The sequence below is a fragment of the Cricetulus griseus genome, unplaced genomic scaffold (assembly GCF_003668045.3).
Source record: "Cricetulus griseus strain 17A/GY unplaced genomic scaffold, alternate assembly CriGri-PICRH-1.0 unplaced_scaffold_1, whole genome shotgun sequence".
In the NCBI taxonomy this organism is placed as follows: Eukaryota; Metazoa; Chordata; class Mammalia; order Rodentia; family Cricetidae; genus Cricetulus; species Cricetulus griseus.
In genome coordinates, this window is record NW_023276808.1 from 1,911,432 (window position 1) to 1,922,441 (window position 11,010).

The 11,010-nt window shown below is 43.2% G+C and overlaps 1 protein-coding gene across 1 annotated transcript in view; it reads right to left on the minus strand.

The window, feature by feature from the left end:
* Positions 1–830: 830 nt before the first annotated feature.
* Positions 831–11,010, minus strand: part of LOC113838585 (mothers against decapentaplegic homolog 1-like) — a 22,220-nt gene continuing 12,040 nt past the window's right edge. Inside the window, 6 exon segments of the mRNA XM_035453532.1 lie at positions 831–854; positions 856–975; positions 2,781–3,037; positions 4,825–5,046; positions 7,637–7,753; positions 8,782–9,049. Of these exon segments, the coding sequence (XP_035309423.1) occupies positions 831–854; positions 856–975; positions 2,781–3,037; positions 4,825–5,046; positions 7,637–7,753; positions 8,782–9,049 (1,008 nt within the window).

Here is an 11,010-nt window from a genome sequence, read left to right on the forward strand (position 1 = left end):
TTACAGGAATTAACCAGCTGCTTTACTGTGGTGTAGAGCAGATTAGATAAAAGAAAAGAAAGGGGAAAAGTCAGATAAAACACTAAAAACCTAAAACACAGCAAATTCAGACACCAGCTTGCTCATTTAAGACAACAAACTGATCCTTAAGGCACAATCTACATTTGCAGTTGTCATTTCCTTTCCCCCACCCCACTGACAAATAACTTCTAGATCCACTAGCCATTTAGACTATTCCTAAGCTCCAAATATTCTGTATACACATATTTATCAAGGAGCAAAAGCCTGACATCATTCAGACAACACTACAGCCAGCATACAGCTTTAGAAAGAATACTTTTTATGTAATAAAGATTCGGCTTCAAAAATAAAGAGCCCCATTCATTTCTAAACAAATAGTTTTAAAACATTATGAAAACCCATCGAAAGATTATTCAGTGTGGGCTCGGAACCTAATGAACAACACATTTCAAAGACTATCAGCGTAACACTCTGCCAAACACTCCCAAAAAAAGGACTGCTCAGGATTGTTCTTCTTCTAATAGATAATTTGTCCCTGCCCTGGCCATCTCCTTTAAAACTATACACAAAAGTCCTGCCAAAAGTCAACATTTTAGTTGATCATACAACAGAATGTCACAATGTAAACTGAACATATTCTTGATATCAACATCATGTTACCAATATTTGTTAATTTCTCAATCCAACAGTTGGTCACAGAGGTCAAGTATTATCAAGGATCCCTTGACAGGTTTTCTCCTGTCTGACATATCCATCCTTCAAGTACATGAAAGTTTCAACATTTGCAAGAGACAGAAGACAGAGGCCCTTTAAGACACTGAGGAAATAGGATTTTTGGGGCGAACCCATCTGGGCAAGATCTTTATCCAGCCACTGGAGAGGGCCATGCAGATGTATCTCGATCCAGCAGGGGGTGCTGGTAACATCCTGTCTGTGGTACTTGGCTCCCCAACCCTAGGAAAAAGAAAGCACACTGGTGTCATTTAACTCTCTATCTCATTGAGTCATTCTACCAAGTAAAAAATCATATGATCAGTTCACATAATTATGTTTGGACTCATGGCTATGTCCCACAAGAAAACAAACATACTGCAAAAGCATGGGTAATTTTTGGGGATGGATGTTGTCCACCAAAAGTCTACCCTAGGACCTCAGGATCACCTATTTAGTCTGGTATAGTGGCACATGCCTTTAATCCCAGCATTCGGGAAGCAGGGGCAGGCAGGTCTCTGTGAGTTCCAGGCCAGTCAGGGTACAGAATGAGACCTTTTTTCAAATAAATAAATAAATAAATAAATAAATAAATTATTAGTCTTGGGTAATTACAAATTTAAAATACATTCAGTAGTTGTTTGAGTAAAGATATTTTAGACGGCTTAGATCCCAGCACTCAGAAAGCAGAGGCAGGGGGATCTCTGTGAGTTTGAGACCATTGTGGTCTTTAAGAGCTAGTTCTAGGACAGCCTCCAAAGCCACAGAGAAACCCTGTCTCGAAAAAAAAAAAACATATTTTAAATATTTATTTCCCACTACAATGATGTTATGTTAAAATATACTTACTTACTTGTACTTTTAAGACATACTCTTAATGGCTGGCCTAAACTCCCTATGTAGACCCAACTGGCCTCAAAGTCAGAGCTTACCTGTCTGATTTCTGAGCACTGGAATAAAAGGCATGTATTATCAAACTGGGTTTATTTTTTGATATTTTATTTAAAAATTGCACAAATATGTACATGTTGAGTATGGATTTACCTATGAATGTGTGGTATCTGTGGTTTCAGAAGATGTTGGATCCTGGAGGTAGAGTTACAGGCTATCGTGATCCACTTCAGCTGGATGCTGGGACTGAACCCAGGACCACTGTAAGAGTACTACACCTTTAACTGAACAATCCCTTGCCCCTTTATCTGTGTGTCCATGCCTGGAGAGTACAGGGGTCTACACTGGCTGTCTTCTTCAGTCACACTCCACTGTATTTTCTGAGATGAGTTCTCTTGCTGCACCTGGGCTTTTGTCAATCAGGCTAGACTGGCCCAGCAGCAAGCCTAAGGGATCCTATCTGTCTCCCATGCTGGGACTACACACAGCACCGCACCCAGCTTTTTGTTGTTGTTGCATGAATGTGTGTTAATGTACACCACAGTGTGCATGTGGAGCTCAGAGAACAAATCTGTCAAGTTGGTTCTTCTCTCACCTTTTACACATGTTGTGTAGCAATTTCTTCAAAGATAAAACCTTCTGTCTTATAGGGAAGCTCCAGAATTGCTGAATGTTTTAAGGGGAGGTGAAACACTCCACCCTCTAGGCAAAGTCCTTAAAACTCAGGAAGCAGACATCGTAAAACCTTTACTGAAACTGACAAGATTCACTAGGCTGTCCCTCCCCAGGCTGATATGAGCCGTAAGGACTGCTGAGACACACAGACTGACTAGGCTGCCTGCTTCTGGAATAAGACATGCTCCAGCCTGGACTCTATTAAACCCTTAGCTTGACCCAGAATAAACTGCATGATGACTGGGAGGCAGGGGGAGATAAAGGTGCCTGTCACCAAGCCTGGAGACCTAAGTTCCATCTCTGGGACCTGCGAGGTGGGAGGAGAGGACTATATTCTAAGTTCCCATGACAACCTCTTGGACAATGGTGCTCTTGCTGGGCACTGATAGGAATATATACCAGGAAGGCACAGATATACATATTGTAAATAGCAGGGGTGAGGCGGGGGTCAGGCCTGAATGAGATGGGCGGGTACTGCTCACCTTCACGAAACTCATTCGAATAGTGCACATTTTGGTGAGTTCATACACGGTCTCAAAACCATGGTTCACAGACTGTGCCAGTATCTGAGCAAACTCTTGGTTGTTGAAAATTTTCACGCTACACCCACTGGGGATCTTGCAGACAGTGGTGGGATGAAACCCATGATGGTAGTTGCAGTTCCGACTCTGCACAAAGATGCTGCTGTCACTCAGGCATTCGGCATACACTTCTCCTCCAACATAGTACAGGTGGACGCCTGTGAGAGGACAGACCATGTCAGTCATAGGCTGAAAGGCACCCAGGCAGAGTCAAGTTTGGCCACTCACATAGCCATTCTGACAGACATCTAGCTAACTATGTTATGCTTGTGATAACCAGTGTGTTCAGGAACTAACAATGTCTCTCAAAAATAATAATGGTTGACATTTTCATTTTGGTATTTAATGTCCTGCTTAACCAGAGTTGAAAGTATATGGACACTCTAAAAATAGAGCAATATAAAACCTGTAGTTTCCTGGGGTATCCTATGTGCTTAAAGTCTTCTGCATTTATGCCAAGGCTAAATTGTTCAGAAAACTTCAGAGAGAGAGAGAAGGGATGGTCAATAAACACAGAGGAGTGAATCCCGGGTTGAAGAATTACTGCTGGAAGCAGTAAGACATGAGGTCTAGTTAAAACAGACACTTTTTAAATAGAAAAAAAACATACTGTGTGAAAAAGGAGCTCACCGAAATAAGTACAAAAAACAATAATTGAAAACGTCTTATAACTTAGGATGCTGAAAGACCAGGCAGCATCCCCCCTTCTCAGGGAGAAGCAGGGAGTGTCCTGGACCCCCTCCTATTAAAGCTGGACCAAGGAGAGAACCAATTCTGCAAATTTGTCCTCTGACCACTATGTGCCCCGTTATACACACAGAAAATAAACAAAAGCAAATCTTCAAAAAGGAAGATGGACCCTCTGGCTAAGACTCACGAGGGAGTAAGAAGAGGCTAGCAAACGGGCAGGTAGTATGACTTTGAGCTAAGAAGGTGCTTAGTTGGAATGGCTTAATAGAAAATGCTAGTGAGACTATCTGAGGAAACACAATGTGGCATTTCTACAGACACACAGGGCTAAGACCCCAGTATCAGCTCTACCCACTGTGGCAGAAATCCATTTTGTTTAGTGGTATACAGAGATATATTTAAGAACAAAAATATAGAGAAAACTTTTTTTTGGGTTTTTCAAGACAGGGTTTCTCTGTGCATCTTTGGAGCCTATCCTGACACTACCTCTGGAGAGCAGGCTAGCCTCGAACTCACAGAGATCTGCCTGCCTCTACCTCCCGAGTGCTGGGATAAAAGCCATGCGCCACCAATACCCAGTGAGAAAACTTTTTAAGAAGAAAAAAAACCCGTTTCCCTGATATCAAAAATGATGTCTTTTCATTTTAGAAAATTAAGACAATATATGAAATATAAAGATGTGGAAAATATTGGCATTCCTTCAGCAACAGAGGAAAATGCTTGTTAATTAACAGTCTGCAATTGTGTGTCCAGTTTTGCAATCATTAAAGCCTGTGTTGCAAACTCTCACATTTCTGTATGACTTGCTGCTGTAACTGTTTAACCAGGCTCCTTCAGCAGACCAGTATTGACACTAATTATCTACTATTGCAGTCATAACAAATGTCACTGGACGGTTTTTACTAATATCTATAAGAGACATTCCTGGAAGTTAAGCGGCTGGATCAAAGGATTTGAATCACTTTGCCAAATGACTTTCCAGAATGCTGTGTTACATCAGCACTGTGAGTGCAATGATCAGCTGACCCACACCAGCACTGACACTGAGCTTACACAAAAGCAAAGTGTTCACACCTGCAAAGGGAATTGCTTTAATTTGAACATGGGGGCTGGGCATACCCTTGGTTTAGTGGCCATTTGGGAATCTCCTGCGAACAGCAGCATCTGAACATTTTGCATTTGCCACAAGAATGATGGGGTCACTTCTAGAGGAAGAAAAGATGAACGTTTGCAGGAGGGGTAAAGGGACAAGCACCTTTTCCGATATGTCGCCTGGTGTTTTCTATTGTGGAGTTCCGGTTAATGTTGGAAAGCAGCCCAAGGCAGAAGCGGTTCTTGTTGTTGGAAGGATCAGTGTAACCATCCACCAACACGCTTGTGGAGGAGGCCTGGAACGTATCACCCACGCGGTTGTTGAGCTCGTAGTACACAATAGAGCACCAGTGCTTTGGTTCCTCATAAAAAACAGCTTGAACATCTGCAAGAAGGAAAGAACTTTGCTCACAGTTACTCCTGGAGCACCCCAACCAGAAACCCCATTGTAAAACTGGCTTAGCACGGTAGAACGAAGACAGGGAGGGGCAACTACGAGGATCACATAGGTCATTTCTGTGAAATCCTATGTACTTCTTACTAAGGGCGGCATTCTCCTTTCATTGGGGAACTGGCAGAGATCCAATATACCAGCTCAGCAAGCCCGGCAACAGCACTTGCTGAATACAAATGACTTATAACTTGCTCATTAACATACAGAAATAATTGAAGTCACTCCTGCTGGCACACTACCTACAAGTATTACAGTGATCAATGAGAAAGCAAGTGGCACAGGAACAGGAAGTGCCTGGAGATGTGCCAATGGGCTGGTGAAGAAAGGAACTGCTTTTGGCAAAGCCTTGGCAGACCTCTGCTTTCTCAAAGCCCTGAAAATGAACTTCTTCCTATCATGAAGAAGCTGCTTGGTTTCACAAGAGCTAGTGATGGCTGAAGCTCCAGTTTTGCTATAGCTCAGGAAGAAACCGTGCCAGCTGGCCATTCATCCTGAATAAAATATATCTCTCTCATCCAGACGCCAGGCTAACCTCCTTCTATTTGCTTCAAGTCATGCCAAGCGGGTGTGTTTGTCTCTCCCTTCCCAGAATGGGCCAACAATAGAAACTACACAGGTTTACCAAGAGGATGCAGCTTGTTAGGCCCAATCTCTTAAGGCTGATGAATCTCCAAACAGATAATGCTTCTAAATGCTTTCAACCAAAAGGCTGGGAAAAGAGCCCTTTCTGCGTCAAAACCTCTTATGCATGCCTTTTGAGAGCCCAGGCACACAAACCACACCATTGCCAACTTGATCATTACTCTAATGAGTCTCATGGGGCTTCAGTGTACAAATATAAGAAATGGAAAGAAAATCCACCAGGACTGGGAGATGGAGAAGGAGAAGAACAATGAGGAAGAGGAGAAGGAGGAGGAAAAGGAGAAGGAGAAGGAGAAGGAGAAGGAGAAGGAGAAGGAGAAGGAGAAGGAGAAGGAGAAGGAGAAGGAGAAGGAGAAAGACTTCCACATCCTTTTGTTTGATTGTTTGTGGTTTTTCGAGACACAGTTTCTTTGTAGCTTTGTAGACCAGGCAGGCCTCTAACTCAGCGTTCAGCCTGCCTGTGCTTCCCGAATGCTGCCATGTTCTTAACATAACCAGCCAGTTATTTGTTTTATATAAGTAGCTTAGCTGAAAATATACTATTTCCCTTGTTTCTTTCCAGGCAATGCTTCCCTGTCTGCTGCTCTTCAAGGAGCAAAGCTTTAGTAATCCACAAGTGCCAAACCCCAGAGAAGGCTGTGCCATCTGTCACATAGGCCTTCTATCAGCATTCGGCATTGTTGAAAATGCTATTCATTTGGCTTACATGTGGACACATTTTTCCTATAAAAGGCCAGGAAGATCTTGTGAGACATATGGTCTTTATCACAACTATTCCACTCTGCCTTTGTAACCACAACAACAGATAAAAAAAACCTAGCCATAGATAAAATGTAACAAATGGGCAGTAGTGTGTTCTAATAAAGCTTTATTTACAAAAACAGAAAGTGGGCTGATCTGTGTGCCGGCTGTAGCTTGCTGACCCATGTTCTGGGAATCCACCACAGGTAACAACAGGAGAATAGTCAAAGTTTTTTCCTCTGAAAATACTACGTGATTTTTAAATGGCTCCAACTGGGAACATTTTTTAAGCTATTTTAAAGGAAAAAACTTAAAAATAAGTCTCTATTTGGGGGTAACAGAGATAATCTCATCATGACCATTACAGGCCCAACACAGGGTATCTTGCTCCCCAAATAAAAATTCCAAAAGTGGCATAGGGGCTATTCTGAAGACGTGAAAACACATGAGCATATAAATAACAGATGTATTTGTTATGTAAAACAGGACTCAATCATTTCCTCCGACTATCTCAGTAAGCACAGAGATTTTTAACAACCTCCTGTGTATATAGGTATGTGAAACAGCCATACAAACCCATATTTATTGGTAACAAATCATAGACAGATGCATTTTAAACAGTTATTTGATATATGTGCATATATGTATATAAATGCATATATGATAATATATATCACTTACTCATTTATTGAAGATGAAAGCAAATTAGCATGTTAAGGACACAGATATGCTTGTTTATTTTTCCATAATTAATAAATCGTGGCTGATTATTCAACACTGGTCAACATACAGCATCTCAGATTGTCTTTAGAGGTGACTGACAGTTCGGTTTTCTAACCACCAATGCTGGAAACTCACTTCACCTAACTATGTAACACAAAATGACAGAGCACTGGTTACGGCCGTTTCAGAGACCAGTGGGAATCTAAGACCTCCATATTCAATTCTGAGATCTCATATTGGACTGTGACAGAGTTTAAGTAAAAAGATGGGCTCTAGAGAATTCTTTACATTAGGCTTAAAACAACAGCAAAAAGTTTTTTCCATGTTTCGAAAACACCTACCTTTTTAAGGTCTAAATGAGTAAAAGTAACATTAGGACAGGACATACAGACAAAACTCTGACAACTCATTTTACCTCCTCTGTTGATATTGGAGGGCAGTGCAGGTGCCATCATATTCGTGTCCATTGGCTGAGAGCCATCCTGGGCCATGGCGTCTTCAGGAGGCTGGTAAGCAGTTGTTGGTATATCAGCTACAAAGTTTGAAAGAAAAAAAATTACATGCTTCAGGCACAGACTCTCCTCTGCACTGAGAGCTTTTGCGTATGATTAGGCCTGCTCAAGTGTACACAGATGCATGTGTGTGCACTTGTATGCAGGGTTCAGAGGATAGCCTAGGTAAACATTTTCCTTTTCCTTATAGTTGGGAACGGAGGAAGCAATAAAGCATGTATCACGTTTTAATTTCTGAAGGTACAACATGGATGCTGAAGTAAAATTTAATGTAAAGCACCTTAAGTGGCTCTATAAACATCCTGTCCCATCATTTTCCCTCCCAAAAATATCCATGCATTTCATGATGATCTTTTATTTATCGTGTCCCTCTTGATGTCGACTGGCAAGAGCTCTGGCACTAATATTTGAGATGCTTGTTTACTAACCTGTAATCTGAAAAGTGTAATCCTCTAATTAGTCACTATTACACCATCAGTTATGACTAAAACAGGAAAATAACTGGTTTTTGTCTTTGCTAAGTTAAACAAGCAGGAAAATACCTGGTTTTTGTCTTTGCTAAGTTAAACAAGCAGATGTTCTCTATCACTTCTGTTGCATTTCCTTGCCGTTAAAAGTACATATTTCTTGGGATTACATCACTGGCTAAATGAATCTAATTAAATGGGTCGGGCGGATACCCCATTAATTAGCTCTTCTGCGGCTGCATTGATAACAAGGGTTCTTCAATGTTGGAAAAGCTCGCCGAAGCCGCTTCTCAGAGCAGCAGTGTGTGTAACATGACATTTTCCCCTTTCTTTTTATGGAGAGCCGAGACTGGAACAATTGTGCCACTCAAAGAAGGATGCAGCTGCTTCAAAACTTAACAGGACTCAAACAAGCCATCCTCTTCTCCAGCTGTATGTACAACTCCCCTCCCTACATTGATATTCTCCAAGCACTGGTTCACCAGGATGTGCTCAGGGTTCCACCCACTGTGCCCGCGCCCCACAGGCCACCCCCACCCACCTCCCCAAGGCAGGCAGCGTCCCCGAATGCCCCCTCCTACCTGGCATCTGGAAAGGGCTGCCTGGGTCTGAGCTGGTGCGGGAGTGAGGGTAGGTGCTGCTGCTGCTGCTGCTGCCTGGGGAGTTGGGGTAGCTGCTATTGGACGAGTGGGGAAACGGGTGGGTGCTGGGCTGCCTGAAGGAATCTGGAAACGTGGCGTTTGGTGGCATGTGAGGCTCATTCTGTCCCAAGTTACGGAACTGTGCCAGAAGGCTGTGCTGAGGGTTGTACTCACTGTACCTGGGAACCAGCACGGGAGGAAGCACTGGGGACAGAAAGAAAACAGCGAGACAAATGAGAAAGGTTTAGTTTATATCCTCTCTTTCTTAAAACAGGCAGTGGACACAAAAGCCTTTGCAAATTATTCCCTAGTCTTTACTTTTACATGCCTTATATATTCCATAAAAATACAAAAGGCCTTTGGAGACCAACCTATTATTGGATGGTTGAGCTGGAAGTTTGCAGTCTACCCTGGGGTCTGAAGTTCCTGTGAGAGAAAAGTCACCTGACCATCCCAGAATCAGGAACAGGGAGGGAGGCCACCCAAATCTGACACCATCCATATTTGGGGACTCTCAGAAATAATCAGCTAAGTGAACCAATCCATCAACAAAACCATCCTGAATGACAGACACTGTGGCAACTCAATGCTTCAATACAGAAGCACTTGTCAACTGATCTGCCTGTCAGCTCTAGTGCAAACTATATAAAATCAGAATGTAATGGTTGATATCCATCGGAGACTGGTACCAGAGCTCCCTTGGAAGCCCTCATCTGCAGACGCTCAGTCCCTGGTGTAACACGGCACAGTATCTATGTGGGCCTGTATGTGTCTGCGTCACCCACACTTTAAATCAGATCTGAACCACCTGCTATGCCTAACACGATATAAATACTGTGAGATAGACACTCAGTTGATTAGAGAATAAGAGGTCTTCTGTCCTTTGCTACCTGCTGCCACCGAGTCTAGGCATCCACAGGAGTCAGTCATGCAGGCTGCACTGCTCCAGGTGCTGGATCAAGAGAGTAAGCAACCGGCCACATAGCACCTAGCCCAGTCACCTCTCAAGGCCTGGACTCCTTGCAGAACAATGGGCAGAATAACCCCGAGACTATGGGAGGGGCAGATCTGTGGTGGTCACTAAGCTGAGGTCAGGCCAATGCAAGCCAACCTATACGAGGACCTCCAGCACTGGTGACCCTGGGCAGCATCAGGTGCGAGCCCCTCTGATCCCTTTGTCCTGGCCATTGTACCTAGTCAGAGGCTTGATGTGAAGAAAAGGAAGCAGGCCCTCCCCCCGAAGAGTTCCTGGGCTCTGAGCCCCAGAAAAAATGAAGTCCATTGACTTTTTCAACCACCAAAACTGAAAGAGAAAGTATCAGAAAGGAAGTCGGCCTGCTCAGTAGAGACAGAGTTCTTTTTCTAACTTCATCTGCAGATGCCTCTATGTATATCTGCAGAATCCATAGATTCGAGAGGCCGACTCCAGACTTTACCATAGCCCAACCACACATATAAAGACTGAGATATCTTAAAGTAACAGCATCAGTTCCTCACACAGCAGAACATAGCCCACAGGGAACACAACACACCACAAGCACACTTCAATACAGATGGCAAAGAGCGCTCATGAAACATGAAGTAGAACTGGTCACAGCTGCCCCACAGTGCCCTTCCTTTAGTGCACACGACAAGACCCTGTGCTTCTGTTGTCTGCTGACGTACTGCACAGCTAAATTGCTGGAAAGACACACAGAACCAATGTGAACCATAGAAAGCAAATTCAGACACAAACCTCAATTTTCAGAACCTGATTCTAAACAAAGTCACTTAGAAGGAAGGAGGCCTTTAACATGTATTAAATACTCCAGGACTGGTAAAATTTGGGTGGAATGTACCCCCAAATGTTCAGGTGCTGAAGGCTTGTCCCTGAGCCTAGTGGGAAGTCTCCTAGTCACTAGAGGGAACAGCAGGGCTCCAGTTCCTTCTTCTTGTGACATGAGCTCTGTTCTGCCACCATTCTACCCCAGGATGCTATAGTGCTACAGGACAGAGAGCCCTGGAGCCAATGGGACAAAGGGCTGATACTTTCAAAATCACGAAAAAAAGTAAACCTTCCTCTTTATAAACTGATTGTTACAGACACTCGTTACAGTGAGTGAAAGCTGAGTAGATAGACTTCCTGTGCTCTTTTGCACACGCATGTATGAATACACACAAAACTTCCCA